Consider the following 18,208-nt stretch of genomic DNA (forward strand, 5'->3'; position numbering starts at 1 on the left):
CCTCTTTCTTCTCTCTCTCTCTCTCTCCCCTCCCTCCTTCCCTCCCTCCCTCCCTCCCTCCCTCTCTCCCGCTCCTTCCTGGTTCTAACTGGGGAGTTTCTTTCCTCTACCACATACTTCTCCCATGATGTTCTGCCTCACCTCAGGCCCTGAGGAATGGAGTCAGCTATCTATGGACTAAGACCTCTGAAACTGTGAGGCCCCAAAGAAACTTTTCCTCTATAAAATTGTTCTTATCAGGTCTTTTGGTCAGAGCATCAAAAAAGCTCACTAAAACAACTTCCTACAGCTGTATATATCTCCCCCAGAGTATGCTTTTCTAAATTTGAAATAGGGCACGGTAGGTTCTCCATCAGACCCCTGACTACGGAATTACCAGGTCTCCCTAGCATTATAGAAAATCTTCCTCCAAACCCCACTGCACCTATACTCTTGCCCATGCTTTGAGTGGACTTATCAGTTCTTGAGTCTGAAAATGAACCTTTAAATTACCTCATACTAAAGGTTGTGATTCCAGCTCTGAAAACCAGCTGACACAGAACAGATGCTTTCACAGTCTTGCCTGGGCTAAACAATAGAAGTGAGATTTGTGTAAAAACTAGACTCTATGAATTTACTGGACAAATATTTCTTGAAGACCCACTATGTATGTGCAAGGCACCATGCCATGAGTTGAAGACAGAATCTTGAGAACTCTATCCAAAGTGAGATGCACAAAAGCTACAAAACCAGTAATCAGCCAAACCCAAGATTGTTGTAGAGAAGGAAAAATACAGAGTTCTGTGGGAGGGCATTGATAGGCACTTCCTAGCTCAGAAAAGTTAAATGTTTTGAAGAAGCTTTCAAGGATGGAGAAGCAGAAATTAACTACAGGGGAAAAGGCAGGGAGAAGTGGAGGGTATCAGGCAGAGGAAATTTCAGAGCAAAAGGTGAAGGATAAAGAAGCTCAGATCAGGAACTAAAAAGCTAAGGCTCTACCTCAAGATGCATCAGAGTGGCCACAGCTAAAGTTGAAGAGACTCCAAATTTTTATCTTAGCTTGAAATGCAATGACAAATGATTTTGTGTTTATATTGGGGGGAAGTGTAATCACATTTGTGAATAAAAAGTATCTGGTTGCAAAGTGGAAGGTGACCGTGGAGGTGGACAAGAAAGTGCACCTAGGAGGTGAGAGCCTACGTGAAAGTTGGTGGTGACTGGGACTAGCATGGCAGCCATGGAAACAGGGAGAAAGTAATAGATTTGAGGGCTTCGGTTGGCTGGATTTGCTCAGTGGTTACTATGGAGGGGAAAGAGGAAGAAAGAGACATGGCTTTCAAACTGGACCCAAAAGAGCACTGGACGAGACACAGCACATAAGACTCCTCTTGGACCAAGAAGGAGTAAGAAGTAGGTTCCATGTCTGTCTACCTCTACCTCAAACAGAGCAGCTCCACTTTACCAATTTGCTAATGAGTCGTCTTCCAAATGAAGAATTCATTTGAAAGAGAGTTAATTCCTAAAATGATTCTGAAAAGATCTCTTTTAATTCTAAAGTCAAAAGCTAAATGCATCTATGCTTCAAAGATGGAGGAACCACGCCAAGGAAGTGATGGCAACCTCTCCTTTATCTTTACAGAGACAGATGTCACCTAAGAGAAGTTATTATAGTGAGATCTCTTAGTTTACTGCAGACTCCTGATCTATTAGCTTTTCCCACTAGCCTGGTGGCAATCCCTTGGCTTCTAAGAAAATTAAACATAGGAAAAATCATTCCTAGAAATGATCCTGCAGGTGAAGTAATGGGTAGTGAGGATGAGGTGGATCAATTTTTAAAAACAACATTTAAAGCTGGGTGTGGTGATGCACACCTGTAATCCCAGCAGCTCGGGAGGCTGAGGTAAGGAGGGTTACAAGTTCAAGGTCAGCCTCAGCAGTGTAGAGAGGCCCTAAGTAACTTAGGAAAACCCCATCTCAAAATTAAAAAATAAATAAATAAAAAGGCCTTGGATGTAGCTCAGTGAGAAAGCACCCTAGGTCCAATCCCCATTTTGTTTTTTAATTATATTTAAGGTGCTGAGGCTTAAATGTATGTGTGTGTGTGTGTCTGTGTATGTATAAGCTTAAGGATGGTCTCCATATAATATCAAAACAAATTTAGATGATACCTAAAGCTAATGCAAAGGAAAACAGGAGACACAGTCTTTGAAAAGTGGAGAGTGGGGGCCAGAAAACCCAAGGCTGGGCCCAACCTGATCAAGATCCTTAATTCTCACATTGGTGCACAGGTAGATATACTAGAACAGAGGTTCTTCACCAAAGCCTCAGGCCTCAAATGCAGCAATAAAACTACCTGGGAAGCTTTAAAAAAAAAAAAGAGTTCATATCCCTAGTCTCATACTCTCAGATCACTGTGAGCCTGTAATGAGACCAAGAATTTGCTTGTTTTAGCTGTGGTTTGTTTTGCTCTCCTAATCATTTTGATACCCAACTATGTTTTAGACCCCAGAACTAATCCAGGACCCCTCTGGCTCTAATCTTCTCTGATTAAGACATAATTTGGACATAGCCTAATCCCATCTTTGTCAGAGTGACTGCTTCCAGATTCTTAACCAACCTGGCACTTTTAATTATTTTAATGTTGTTCTTTATTGGTATTTTTATAACAAATATAAACATTCTTGCATTAATTCTAACAATTAGAAAATATACAGTAAAACATTTAACTCTCTGCTCAAATCCACTCAAATCCCCAGAGAAACCCACACTTAATTTTGGTGCATATATTTCCAGACCCTTTTCTGAGTATCTACCCCTAATACATATGGACATATTTTAAGTTCGCTATTGCTGTTGCTTTAGGTTTTACTTTGTTTTTTTTTTTTTGATCTAAAAGGGTCGGGCTATATGTACTGTGTGGTGATTTGTCTTTATTCAACTTCTAATACTGCATGAAATCTGCACATCCAAATGGTAGACTACTTCATTCTCTCTAAGGCCAGACTTCTTCATCTGTAATGAGTATGCCCTTCCACCTGAGCCCACAGAGATCACCTTCTTGTCAACGCATACATTTTTCCTATCTTCTCTAAGTCCCTCTAACTCACCCAGTTTCTTTTTTTTCCTCTCCCATTCCAACCGCAGATGCAACCATATTGCTCAATCGATTGAGAATTGCTTTCTTCCAGATCAAAAGAAGTTTCAATACAACCCATAACTTGAAACCTCTCCCTCCATTCTCTTTCCTGTTAGTAAGAATCTACCATATATGCATTTTCAGACCATGTGTGGACTAAATCTGGGGTAAAAAGAATATCTGGGCAAAGATTTAGAAAAGATTTATATTTTTTTCCAACCTCTGTCTTAAAATCAGCAGGATGTTGGTTTACTTACTTATTAGCAGGTTTGCACTAGGCTGCATTCAACTCTAACCTTCTATGTTGTGATTATTTATGTCAAGTTCCACCCTCTTTGTGAAGCCTTTAGACACCCAAATTCCACACACTCCTAAACACCCAGATTCCAAGGAGATGAGCAAACTCTTCATCACATTTCCTGTTTCTGTTCATCATATTGGTGCCTAATTACATATTGTCTTGTAATGGTCACTGATGGCCCCATAAGTGTATGTACTTATCTTCCCATAATGATTATAAGCAGCTCAAGGCCAGGGACAACCATGTCAACTGCATTTCCTTGCTTGCTCAACCACTTCCATAATGAAGATGGTGGAAATAATAAGCAAAGCATCCTCTGAGCCAGGGGCCAGCAAACTAATTCCAACAAGCCAATTATTCTAATAAACAAGTTTAATGGAATCCGGATACTCATCTAGGTATCACCTATGGCTACTTTCACGCTATGTGGGAGAGCTGGGTAGTTGCAACAGAGACCATAATGGCCCACAAACTCAAAAGATTTAGCATCTGGCCCTTTATAGCAAAAGTCTCCCAATACCTGCACTGTGCAGTCAAAATAAAAGTCAAAAATACAGAGATGAAAAGTTCACAGGAACCCTCAGACCTCCTCTGAGAGCCTAACAGTGAATGCTGGGGTTATGCTCTTCCTTTCTGTACCACCCGCTCCAACTCCCACACCAAATCGGATCCTCATACCCAGCTTAAAATTCTCAGTGGCTTCCCACATGACTTCGGATGGAATGCAAAATCATTAACAGAGTCAAGACCCCTCTGGAATGCTATCCCTGCCTGCCCCTCCCCAGTGGAAAAGTATCACAACCTCCCCCACCCCCTTTTTTTCTCTGTAAGACTATTAGAATTTTCTACATTCATATTTATGGGTTTAGTTTGTCTTCCCCTGTGGACCACAGGATGCATGAGGACAAGGATGAGGCTAATGTTTTTTACACATGGGTCCTATCCAAGCCCCAGAAGACCTGATTCATAGTGTACTTGACCAGCGTTTGTTGTCTAAATGAATAAATTTGAAGACCTTGAATAACTAGAAACAGCAGATGAAAAGGTGAGGGATGGTTGCCAAAGATAAGCAAGTGTATAAAAACAAGTGTGAGAAACCCCCAAAGTCTCTGCAGTGTAGTCACATAACATGAGAGAGTAGCCTAGAACCCGTCAGTGTGAAGACAAATTCACTTCACCTCCAAAGACACCAAGGGCATCACTTTTAACAGAACCACTGCTGGCTTACAAGAATTACCCTCTACATGGTATTTAAGATGAAAAGCTAACATACTGAAGAGTTAAAACATTTCCCTCTCATTTTTTAAAAGAAGATTATATTAACTTGATGCTTAGAATTATAAGCAGCGTAATGAGATTATTCTCCAAAGTTAGCTAAGCTCCTTCCTAGTTGAAACTTCAGAACACTTATTTCAAAAACAATAATGGAGGAAGGAGGCAAATATCATATACTATCCCAAACCATACATGATGTAGGAATACAATAAATATTGCATAATTAGAAGGTAAAAAGCAGAACAAAACAAATCCCAAAACAGGGAAGAAGTCTTTGTAAATAAGCAAGTGTAAAGGCTTCCAGAATCTCATTGCTTACCCTGGTGACCCAAACCACACCTGTGCTCTTTCACTTACACTCCAGGGCACAGGGATGGGCCTGACTGAAGACAAGAAGCACCCGGATGCACGGACACACGCCAGAATGTTGATGCCTACTCACTCTTTAACAATACTTATTCTGTGATCTCATCTTTCAAACAAACAAAACTTCCTTGAAGCTTATGATTACTACATATGTATATGGTTCTTCCCCCTATCAAATACTAATAATATTTTAATGGGAAATGAGCAAACTCGAGACAGTGATAAACTTTCACTATTCATAATAGATGAGCAAGGAGATTGCCTGGGAGATTGCTGTAGAATATTTTTCAATGCTGCATAAAGCTAGTATTTTTAAGAGGAAAGTCAGTTACTGTGGAGATTATAAGGCAACCAAGTTATTCCTGTGATGGTGGCTATAAAACATACTAACAGATGACCAAAAGGCAAAGGCCAAGTTTGAGGTTGTTGCTCAGGGGTAGAACACTTGCTGGAATGTGTGAGGCACTGGGCTCGATCCTCAGTGCTACATAAAAATAAATAAATAAAATTTTAAAATATGGCATCCATCTACAACTAAAAAAAAAATTATTAAAAAAAAAAGGCAGGGCTGGGGATGTGGCTCAGGCGGTAGCACGCTCGCCTGGCATGCGTGCAGCCCGGGTTCGATCCTCAGCACCACATACAAACAAAGATGTTGTGTCCGCCAAAAACTAAAAAACTAAATATTAAAAAATTCTCTCTCTCTCTCTTTAAAAAAAAAAAAAGGCAAAGGCCAGGCAGAGCCAGATACTCTCAAAATTTCTGGCAGCTTTACCTTAAACATCATATTAAATCAGTACTATCAAGACACAGTCTACTTGGAATTCTCCATATTTGAAGGGAGAAAAAGAATATATGGTAAGGAATGCTTTGAGGACAAAGCTTTCACAAATCACAGGCAGAACAGTCCCCAGTTATGTTATATAAACTTGGTCAGCTCTCAGATTTCCTACTATCCTCTCGGGTTTAAAAAAAAAAAAAAAGGCTTTGGTTGCCAGGGCAAAAGCAAGGACTGCTTTTAAAGCTGGTGAATATAGAGAATGCCATGGTTAGAATGTGCTGACTATAGGACCAGAGGGAGGTAAGCTCAGGGGACACTGGGAAAGGAAAAACACAGGCAAGACTAAATCCCATGCTGCTTTCCCAGAATCTGCAATGCAGAAGAGCATGTATACCCTGTGCTCAGTCACTGGACCACACCCCCTCGTCTCCCTCCATTATCATAGCTATATCTAAGACCTCTACCACATAGAGATGCCAAGAGCAGGCTGCCCACTTCCTTAGTCACTGAGTGGTGAGCGAGTTGACATCACATACAGGACAGTCAGCATGGACAAGGAGATGCTACTCCATACTCACCGAGGATTTATAGAAAAGCATATAAACCCAGGCAAAACCAACTTTTCCAGTCAGCGTGGCAACTCCAGCATGAATGTATAAGAAAAAAACTATTTTAGCCTAGAGTGCACCTGGAGTCCAGCTCTACTAGGAACTGGTTGAATGTGATACTGGGATATAAAAACATATATTTGGTCTCTGTCCCTGGTTGCTGGCACACAGCTCCTAAACCCTTGAAATATTTAAAGTGATAAGAGTGTTTTTGCGTGCTAATGAGATGATTGGTGGCTGGACACTACTAGACAGCTTCAGGATGGGGTGTAGCCACCAAAAAACTGAGGCATAATTATAGAGTTGGTACTTTCAGCTCCACCCCTCCCACCCACCCCCCACCTCTGTGGAGGAGCAAGGGGCTAAAAGTTGAGTTGAACAGCAGTGGCTAATGATGTCATCAATCACACCTACATACTGAAGCCTCCATAAAACACCAAAAGAACAGGGTTCAGAGAGCTTCCAGATAGCTGAATACATGCCTGGAGGGTGGCACACCCAGGGCACTGGGCTCCCCGGCCCTTCCTACATGCCTTGCCCAATGTAGCTCTTCTCTCTGACTGTTCATCTGTATCATCTGTAATATCCTTTATCAATAAGCCAGTAAATATAAGTGTTTTGCTGAACTTTGTGAGCCCATCCTGGCAATTAATTGAACCCAAAGAGGGAGTCATAGGAATCCTGATTTATAACTGATCCATCAGAGGCACAGATCATAACCTGGGACTTTCTGATGGCATCTGAGTTTGGGGCCAGTCATGTGGGACTGAGCCCTCAACCCGTGGGATTTGATGCTGTCTCCAGGTAGAGGGTATCAGAATTAACACTACCAAGTGACACCATCTCCAGCTGGTGTGACTGGAGAATATGGTGTCTGGTGGGAGAGCAGGAAAAACACTCTAGCCTTTTTTCTATCCTTAATAATGAGTAACCCTGGCAAATGGCTCGACTTCTGTGTCTCCCTTCTTTGATAGTAAAATGGAAGTAAGAATGATATTTCCTCTTCAAAGACTGTTTTGAGAATCAAAATCATATATGTTGGTCATTTTAACTATCAATCTCACCAATTTATTATCTTACTATATTTGAGCTTCCCTTAGAATTCGATAATCTTTTAACACGTCCCAATTAAGATAACAAATGTTCGATTCCTCAGAAGTGTATCAAAAACTCCAGATTTTAAAAAGCTGCAATCCTGAAACACACCCTCCTGAATTATGGAGCATACAACAGAACAAAAAATACAGGATTCATGGCAACAATTTAAAAAGAGAAACAAGGGACAATTTTCAAAACAGATTTAAAATTAAATAGTGGTAAATAGCAAATGAGAAAGCACAAGAGAGGAGAAGAATTTACTATTAATAAGTACACTTTAGAAAACTAGAGAAGCAATTAAAGAGGCATTTCCCAGGGTGAGTTTCCCTGATCCAGTCCTCTAAGATGTTAATGATTTTATGGTTTACAAAAAAATAGTGAGCAAACTCTAGCACTCACCTGCTTTTGTACAAACTACAAGTTAAGAATGGTTTTTACATTCTGAAAAATTGCGGGGGTGGGGGACAAAAGAAAAAGAATATTCAGCGATGTACAAAATGACATGAAATTCAAATTTCAGTGTCCACAAATATTTATTGGAACGCTGCCATGCCCATTTTTCGAGGTATTGCACACGGTTTCTTCTTCCACATAAAGGCAGAATTAATCGGTAATTACTAAGAGAACATATGCCCCCCCTCCAAATCAAAAATACATATGATCTAGCACTTTACAGATAATTTACCCATACCTGGTCTGAAGTTGAAGCAATGTTTCTTTTACAACCTTCTCTTGGAAAAACACAATTAATCTCAACCTATTACTGGCTCCAGCAGGCTCTGCAGAAGAGCTGACTGAAATGGGGAATTAGAGGAGCCCAGCCCTTCTCAAATGTATTTGCCCATACAATCTTTTACGCAAAGAACTTGCATGAACAACCTGTAGAACACAGTGAGCTAATTCTTCATCACAAATAGGACACCAAGGTCCAGAAAAGTTAACAAAACCAACCTTTAGGAGATAAAATTATAGAACCTTCAACAGATAAATAAACAAAGAAAATGTGGTATGTATACACAATGCAATATTACTCAGCCTTAAAGAAAAATGAAATTATGTCATTTGCAGGTAAATGAATGGAGCTGGAGAACATCATGCTAAGCAAAATAAGCCAATCCCCAAAAACCAAAGGATGAATGTTTTCTCTGATATTCAGATTACAATTAACAATAAGGGGGAGGGGGCCTAGGGAATGAAAGGAGGGGAGGGATATGGGGATAGGAAGGAGAATAGAATGAATTGGATATTATTACCCTATGTGCATATATGATTACATGACCTGTGTAATTCTACATCATGTACAACCAGAAGAATAAGAAGTTATACTCTATTTATGTATGATGTGACAAAATGCATTCTACTGTCATGTATAACTAATTAGAACAAATTTTTTTAAATAAAAAAGTTAAAATTGTAAAATTCAGCTGAGCTTGGTGGTGGATGCCTGTAAATCCAGCCACTCAGGAGGCTGAGACAGGAGGATCATGAGTTCAAATTCAGACTCAGCAATTTAGTGAGGCCCTGTCTCAGCGAGACCCTGTCTCTAAATAAAATACAAAAAAGGGCTGGGGATATGGCTCAGTGGTTAAGTATCCCTGGGTTCAATCCTTGGTACCAATATATATATAAAATTCAAAGTTATCAAATAGTTTATCTCATCTGTTAAGCGATCAGTTTTGACTAATAAAACAAAATGAACTCCAACAACAACAAAAATATTCTTAGACACACAAAAGAAACTAGATTTAACAGTATAAACTTAAATGTTCATATTACTAATTATAATAATATCAAAAGTTCAGGGGCTGGGGTTGTGGCTCAAGGGTAGAGCACTCGCCTAGCATGTGGGTTCGATCCTCAGCAGCACATATAAATAAAGGTATTGTGTGCAACTACAACTAAAAAATAAATAAATATTTTAAAAAATAATAATATCAAAAGTTCAATGTAAAAATACATTCCATACACAGCTAATAAAACTTATAATCAAAAAGATATAAAGAATTAATATAAATGAGACTAACACAACTATAATCGATAGTTGAAACAAAGAACTACATGAGTAATTACCAAGGTAATCATAATACGGATAAATTTGTGACATCCATGAACTAGCAACTACCAAAAGGCAATCTGCACAACCAAATACCTTGTATTTCGTGTGTTAAAGGCACATAAATAAATTAAAACTCCACTGCTGGCAGGTCGTGGGGTAGAAAACACATTTATGGGTGGCTGGTGGCACTCTGAATTAATTGTCATCCTGAAGACAATCTGGCAATATGCAGTGAAAGCCATAAAACTGCTCATTCGTCTCCTCTGACCCAGCAAGAGTCCACTTTGAGGAATACACCGTGAGGAAACAACTCAAAAGGAAAAAGAGTAATTGTCAAGAGACAACTTATTACTGCTGCTTGGTGGAAGAACAGCAGCAATGCACACACCTAACAGCAGGAAGGCCCAACATACCAACCAGGCTGGTGAGGCTCTTTAAAAATGGTGAACATGAAGGCCTGAGCTGTGAATCACATGCACCTAAAACTTCATACACATAAACATCCATGGGGTTCCCAATCCCATCCACTCCTCTTCCAGCCTGCCCTTCCCACCAGAGACACTCAACATAGGAACCTGGGAGTAGACCTTGATAATCCCTTTATCTTAAATCCACCTGGTCCCTCCTACCTCACCATAGGTAAACTCTCTGACATCTTCAGAGGTCCTGTATGATCTGGAACCCTCCTGCCTCTTCCACTTGAATCCAAGGCCCCATTCACTGAGCACACTAATCACAATGACTTTCCTTCCCTTCCCTGACCATGTGGGCTCCTTCCTGTGTTTGGACTGTTCTACATGTTGTTCCCTCCCGCTGGCATGCTCTTCCTCCTGCTCTATGAATGGCTGCTTCTCATTAAACATCACCCCTTCTATGAACTCCAAGAGGAGAAGACTGTGGATAAGTTTTCACAATCATATACCCAGATTCTAGTCATGCCTGACCATTAACAGACGTTCCATAAATTTTATTAAATAAATGAAAAATACAAATGTATCTCTGTAAGAGAACAACAACAACAAAAAGCTACATACAGAAAAGCAGAACACAAGCAAATACATACACACTGGTTTTAACCATACATAAATGTTGTCAAGGACGAGAACTGAATTGGCAGGACACAAAGACAATTTGTATCCACTAGGTTCTTTGAGTTTACCAACTTAAGTTAAATGTTCTAAAATGTTCTTTCTTAATAACTCAAGTATTCTTGAGTTGAAGCTCAAAGTATTGAGGGTTAGCCCAAGCTCCAACTACCCCTAAGTTGTCTAGAATGAGCAAAGAGTTAATGTACAGCAAGATCTTTCTGGAAATCATCCAACAATCATTTATTGCTTAACTACTATGTGTTAGGACATTGAGCCAGAAACACAAAGATGATTAGCACATTGTCCATGTTCTTAGAAACTGGTGGAAGAACAACATTGGCCCCTGAACATGAGGAAAGAAAGACACACAAACTTTGCCCATTCTATAATTTTTCCTGAACCAGTATTATGGTTTGGATCTGGAAAGTTTCTCAAAGGCTCATGTGTTACAGGCGTGGTCCCCAATGCAGCAATATTCAGAAGTGGAGCTTTTGGGAAATGATTAGATCAGAGGGGTTCTAATCAATGGATTAATACATTGATGGGTTCACAACTGATACCATTATTTGGAGGAGGTAAAACTTTTAGGAGTGGAACCTAGTTAGAGGAATTAGGTCACTGGGAGCATGCCCTGGAAAGGTATCTCCTCATCCTGTCCTCTCTTTCTCTCTGCTTCCTGTCCACTATGTGCTAAGCAACCTTGCTCCACAACACCCTCCTTATCATGATGTCCTGCCTCACTTCAGGCCCATAGAATGGGGCCAAATTACTATGGACCAGAAGTTCTGAAACTGTGAGCCAAAATAAGTCTTTCCTTCTTTAAACTTTCTCAGGCATTTTGTCACAGTGACAGAAAACTACACACACACACAGTGACAGAAAACTACACACACACACACAAAAAAAAAAAAAAAAAAAAAAAAAAAACCACAGGTACACAAGATTTAAATCCAAGAGGAAAGACTATGGACTTCTAGACATAAAAAAGGAGCTTGAGTTGGATGATAACCAATAAAATTATTCTGGGAACCTGTTACCATTTGCCTCCCCAACCCTCCTACCTCTCCTACTTTTCATTAAGTACAGCTGGCCATATCTAGAAGAAATTAGATAATGTTCTTGTCACAAAGGTTCTTCAGGAGACCAGAATTCCAACTCCTTTTCCAGGACCAGCAATTAAACAACTTCCTCTCACCTTTTGCCTTTCCCTGATGGACTCAATCCCTACAATCTACAAAGAGATATATTTGAAAGAGCATGCTACCAGTAAGTGTGATCAACTGCACACACCCAACATTGGTGGATCCATTCAAATCCCACAGTTAAACCAGTTTCTAAGAGACCTAAAATAAAGTGAACAAAGGAAATATTAACAACAGATGGTACAAGCCAATGCACTTACCCTATACAAATAATTAAGCTGACAGCAAGAAAAAAAAATCTCCTAAAAGGCCCTCAAGTACATAGGAAAAGTGAGTTGAAACTACATTGCTAAGCAGAACCCATGTCACGCTGTTACTCACTAAGCAAATATTTTTCAAAGTGACCCAAGTTGCAGGAAAGCAAAGCATTCATTCCCTATTTATAACATTTCAATTTGCAGGAGTAGCTTTCCATCTTAACCATGGCACCACTGCCCGTCAGAGTCACACCATAGGAAAATGCTTGCCAGTGGTTCCACAGCCTCCCCTTTCAATCCACACACAGGTTACTCTTACTACTAGTTTTGGCTAAACTTCCAAGCACCATCATGGAGCAGAGCTGCTCATCAGAGCATGCTCAACTTTCTGGTAAAATCATTCCTGTGAGGGAAATGAACAGAAAACAAAATTCTGGTGAATTCAAGTGGCCTGGCCCCTACCTGCAACTTGGCAGAAAGAGCAGTGTGTTATGAAGCCACACCGACCTAGATTTAAATCCTCTCTCCAGCACTTGCCAACAGCGGGAACAAGAACACTGTTAAACCTCACTCCCTTATCTGTAAAATGGGGTTAATGCTACTACCTTGAGGACTTGTGTAATTTACTGAGATGGTTTGTAGAAGGTACTCAACAGCAATGATAAGCACTCAGTAAATGAAGACTAGTGCCATCCATATCAATGATTAACATTAATAGGCATTTTCTTGTCCCTTTCCTCAGAAGCTTTATTGAATTCAACTGCTTTTATTTGATTCCAGGATTCATGGACCTGCTCCCCACCTCTCTTCGAAATCCATTAAGCTCATGTTCCTTTTCCCAAAACAGACAGATGTACAAATGGTGCCAAACAACAGAGCCACCAAGAAGTTCTGGCAGCGAGGGAGAAAATGGAAAATTATATAAATATTAGATAACAAAGACTTGCTGTGACTTAGCTTAATAAACCTTTCCTTTTGTTTTTATTTCTTTGTTATTGTTTGTTTAGAAGAGTCTTAGGTATAATTTTCTAATATTCTAAAGAGAAGATGAAACTACCTAGTGCAGCACCCTGATGACCCACCCACATCCTGCCCAGCCCCACACCTGCCTGAGACTCCTCTGTATACAGTATTCCCATCACTGCAAATATCTGTCCTCTCCAAAGCCAGGACACTGATAAGAAAACCTTACTGGTGACCTTTAGTGACCCTTAAGAATGGTCAGGTCACTACTGCTTTGGATCAAATATCAGTGATATGTGGATCTAAACATCAGTGAGCTGTAGGTCCTGCCTATGCTCATTGACACCTACTGGGTTCCTCTCAGGTTGTACCTTCTGCCTGAGTTCTGTTCATCTCAGCTTCAGGCTAGAAATAGAAGGTGGTAGGAAAGCCAGGTGGCAGCAGACAAACCAATTTAAGATTCCTGTTGATTTTTTGGTATTTGACAAATTTAAACACTGGAGAAAGGCCAGGATTCATTTATGATCACACCCTTTATTCCTAAAGAACCAAAGCTTGCCAACTGCTACTGCATCAGGCACAAAGTTCAGCTTCCTGCTGACACTAAAGGGGAATTCGATTTGGGGAACCAAGCTGAGTCCTGTTATGGCTTTGCTTTGGTTGTCATTCTGTCATCGAGACAGATCTACATCTAATGGTCCAGACTAAGTCTGCCCAAATGATCTTTAGACATGTGACCAAAGCTCAGAGATAATCTTGGCTCCTCTTTTCACAGAAGAGAAGCACCTGAGGTTGCCAAGAAGTTGCTGGTGACCTGGCATCACCGCAATTTGCCAGGCCTGTTTGGGGGAAGAAGGCCAGAAGAGAATTAGCGCTTACTGGAAAATAGGCATAGCTGTTTATGCAAGGAAAAGTCACTCGATTCATACTGGTCCCTGAATAGTCTGATGATGCATTTGACCATTTCCTGTCACAAAAGAAAAAAAAAATTAATAAACTTTACTTAAGCCAATTATTGCTTACATGTTTTATAAAGCTCCCGCTGAGCAAGCACAAAATTAACGGAGCTTCCAAAGAGACTTTACCTCTCATCTTGGAGGATGGAGTCAAGTGCAAGGTTAAAGTGTGAGGAATCCACATTGTGACTTATAAAACAGATCCACATGGACTACTCACCAGGGCCAGCAGAGAAGCTCACAATTCCTTGCTCCTACCCAACAAAGACACACCTGGAGAAAGTCACTCTCTACAGATTATCCCAGAAAATATGGCATTCACTGTGCTTCCCATACCCAGCTTGACAAACTTTGACCAAATTTAGCTATGCTAAAATATGTGATGCAGCAGTTGGTGGAACTCTGCCTATTTGGTTTTAGTTTTGTGGGGTTTTTTTTCCCTCTTTAATTAAGGTAATATACATCTCGTTATGAGATTTTTGTTGTTGTTGTTGTTGTTTTGTTGTTGTTTTGCTGAGGGGTGGGGAGCCAGGGATTGAACCCAGGGGTACTTAACCACTGAGCCAGAAGCCCAGCCCTTTTTTTATATTTTTATTTTGAGACAGGTTCTTGCTAAATTGCTTACAGCCTCACTAAATTGCTGGTGATAGCTTTGAATTTGCAATCCTCCTGCCTCAGCCTCCTGAGCCACTGAAGGCATGCACCACCACACCCGGCTTTTTGTCTTCTTTATGAATTTGTTTGTTCATGTAGTTTATATACACTGGAGGATGGTTTGCTTATTTTGGACTAGACTGAGGCAGATTCAAACATATGCCTTTGGGAAGTTCAGATGGGAATGCTTGAACCCATTCTATACATTTTGGCTACAGGCATGACTCATGGGAAAGTCAGAATCCTTCATTCCAATACAAGTTCTGGGATGCCCATTCCTCCCAATTCCTGACTTCCCATAAGTCACTTTCCCTACTGGGGCTGACTGTGTTAACCTCAAATTGGAAATGCTGTCTTTTAGCTTTTCAGACTAATAGCCAAAGTTACTTCAGGTAACTTCAAATTTTAACATCAATCATATTTTGTGTATTACCCTGAGCCTAAGACATTATCCACCAGTTCCAGATAAGCAAGTGAGAACCAACAGTAGTACTGAGGACCACAGATGTTTTACAGATCATACAAGTTGTACCTTTGTGGCAAGACACAAATATCAGTTCATTTCTAGATTTCCACTTCCTAGGTGGGTGTCTCATTCAGAAAGGGTGTTCAATGTAGGCTTGTTTGTTAACATGGGGTCTCACTAAGCAAATAGTGGGACCCTTTCTTATAGAAAAAAAAAAAAAAAAACTCATGATGTCAGGTGTGGTAGGTAGTTTACATCTGTAAACCCAGACACTCAGGAGGCTGGGGCAGAAGGATTACAAGTTCAAAACCAGACCTGGCATTTGAACGAGACCCTCAGCAACTTAGCAAAATCCTTTCTCAAAATTTAGAAAATAGAGTAAAAGACTTAGTATGTAGCTCAGGGGCAAAGTGCCTCTGGGTTTAATACCCAGTACCAAAAGAAAAGAAGGGGGAAAAAAAGGAAGTGTCATAAAAATAATGACAATAACAAAGACTGTCACACCAAAAGGGAGCTATTTGACCATTAAAAACTATAATCAATGTTTAATCAAACCACCCCACATCCTCCAGTAGTTGGTGTGGGGTGGTACCTCACAATATTTCCCTTGGGTGCCTGTATCTATCATTTTGATTCATCCAAGATTCCCAAAGAATAAATAAATTCCACAGGACAACGTAATGAGATCATTATTTCACACATTAAGTTTGTCCTGGGCTGGAGTTGTGGCTCATTGGTAGAGTGCTTGCCTAGCATGTGTAAGACACTGGGTTCAAGTCTCAGCACCACATATAAATAAATAAATAAATAAATGTTCATCAACAACTAAAAAATATGTTTTAATTAAAAAAAAAAATCTTGTCCTGAGGAGTGGGGCATGTAAAGTGGGGATGGAAAGGATAAAAGATTTCTTCCTCACCCTGGTTGAGTGCTATAATACAGTCCCTGATGATCCCTAAAGAAGAAAACTCAATAATCATCCCCCAGGATGACAGGGTCAAACTCCCACCATTCCATAAGTTTAAGCAAAGTCTTTTTATTATAGTTAGCACCAGAACAAGGAATCATGTGTTGGTTATCACTTTGGGATTGCCTCTAAATCCCATTATAAATTTCACTGATATTCTCTGGTCTTACCAATCCAGTGTACGAATTCGGGTAAGCAGAGTTTATTGATTAAAGCAAAGGAGCTGGACCCTTTCTTGGTTAGTTAAGACCCTACTCTTTGACTACATTGAGACCTTGCTTTAAGCACCTATCTCATGCTAAAAGGTCAAATAAATGAATATTGCATAACACATTACAATTCAGTGAATGAGTGGACTCTTTGAGGACTATTATACTCAGATGTATCAGAAGCACTCGGCAAACATGTGGTGGGTTACAGTAGTGGGTCTAAGACCTTAAAGAGGGAAATCCATTAACAGATCTAACTACCAGTATTAGGGTAGATGTTTCCATGGACGTCCTGCGTTTCTATGTCCAGACTATCAATCCAGATTCAGTGCCCCAAGAACTTCCTTTCCTGCTAAACACACTTGTTTCAAGGATACAAACCTGGGTTGTGCCATTATAATAAATGGGCAGAAAAGAGTCTCTGTAGGGAGACTGGGACTTGCCTCATTATAAATGCTAACAGCAACAAACTTTTCTTTAGTTTCTCCCTTCCCCTTAAAATACACACACACAAGGAACCAGAGTGTCTGTAGGATGAATTCCCAGGCCATAGCAACAGCAGTGCCCTGGGATCTAAGCAGGTTTTGGCTGGCCAGTCAGCAAGCTCTTTGGGGGATGGAGACAGCAAGCCTGTTTTTCCCTTACACAATATTGCCATGAAAATAGCCTCTTTTTGTTTTTGTTTTTGTTAGGTTTTTAGCTAACAACCTCCATCCTCTATGCAGGGATGAAAGAATGGAAAACTTATGTTGGCTTAAAGGTCTGATTTCATCCAGTTCGTACATTTAATTCACTCCTTCACCAGATATTGGAAACAAGGGGCAGGGACTTTCAGGGAAGTTGTAAGTTTAGGGTCAAGAATCTTTTCAGGCTTTGGTCAGACAAGTGATGGAGGACTATGCAGAGGGCACACCCCAGATGTGGATGCAGTTTGGGTGCTGAAGGAGCCTGCATCACCCTGCAGGGTCACCTGCCTAACCACAGGTAAACGAAAAATGGTAAAGACTGGAGGAAATAAATCTTCCTTTATGTAGATCTCTTTTCCCCTCCCCCCCTCCACCAACCTGGTGCCAGCATGCTGGCTGGCTTCGCGCGGGTATGCTTTGAAGGCGCCTGAGAGTGAAGGTTTTTGTTTTATTTTTTGTTTTATTCAGAAACAGACCCACCCGAGCCAAGTGGGAGGAGAGAAGAAAGATGGTAGAGGGATGGAGAAAGGGGCGGCTTGTGCCCTGCTACGGAATGCACCCAACGGAAGCACCCTGAGGTCTCCAGAATCCGACGCGCACCGGTACCACTCTCCCACTGCGGTAGCATCCCGACATGACACTGAAGCTGCAACAAAGCGGCTAGCCGTGGGTGCCCTATACTGCAGCTCCGGCCCCACACCATTCGAGAAGGAGCAGCGGCGGATGGGTTGCGGGGACGTCGGAGTGAGGGTAGACGTAGAGGGTGAGACGTAGGCCAAGTAGGGAAAAAAAGCCCTGAAATGCGCAGGAAGCCGGGCGGCCACCTCTAGCGCCTCCTCCAGCGCAACCAGACAGCAAGGAAAACAATTCGTCTTCATTCCCAAACCCTAGCTGAGCCCAGAGCCCAAATGACCTACTAGGAGCCCTCAGCTATGTTGGCTTCCTTGCAACCCTTCCACCCCAGCTAGTTCGACCCAGCATCTCCTGCATTAGCAGCCGGGGGATCCGCCCCGTTCCCAGAGAGCGGCTCCTTGTGCTCCGCGCAGCCGCCACCCACGGTACCCCCGAGCGCTCACCAGGAGAAGGGAGCCCACGATCATCGTGGCTCCAATTCCGCCGGCGATGCGGCTGCAAGAGGCGAGGGCGGTGCTGCTGCTCGCGGAGGTCCCCATGGCTGAGCCGGGGGCTCGCAGGGACGCCCGGGGCTCGTGGCCCCACGG

General features: G+C 41.3%; 1 protein-coding gene across 1 annotated transcript in view; it reads right to left on the reverse strand.

The window, feature by feature from the left end:
• Tnfrsf21 (TNF receptor superfamily member 21) overlaps positions 1-18,208 on the reverse strand; it is a 69,777-nt gene that overhangs the window by 51,194 nt on the left and 375 nt on the right. The window contains exon 1 of the mRNA XM_015487836.2: positions 18,065-18,208. This exon is cut by the window's right edge and continues 375 nt beyond it. Within this exon, the coding sequence (XP_015343322.1) occupies positions 18,065-18,208 (144 nt within the window). The remainder of the gene's footprint in view (positions 1-18,064) is intronic.

Source organism: Marmota marmota, unplaced genomic scaffold, assembly GCF_001458135.2.
Source record: "Marmota marmota marmota unplaced genomic scaffold, marMar, whole genome shotgun sequence".
NCBI classification, from domain to species: domain Eukaryota; kingdom Metazoa; phylum Chordata; class Mammalia; order Rodentia; family Sciuridae; genus Marmota; species Marmota marmota.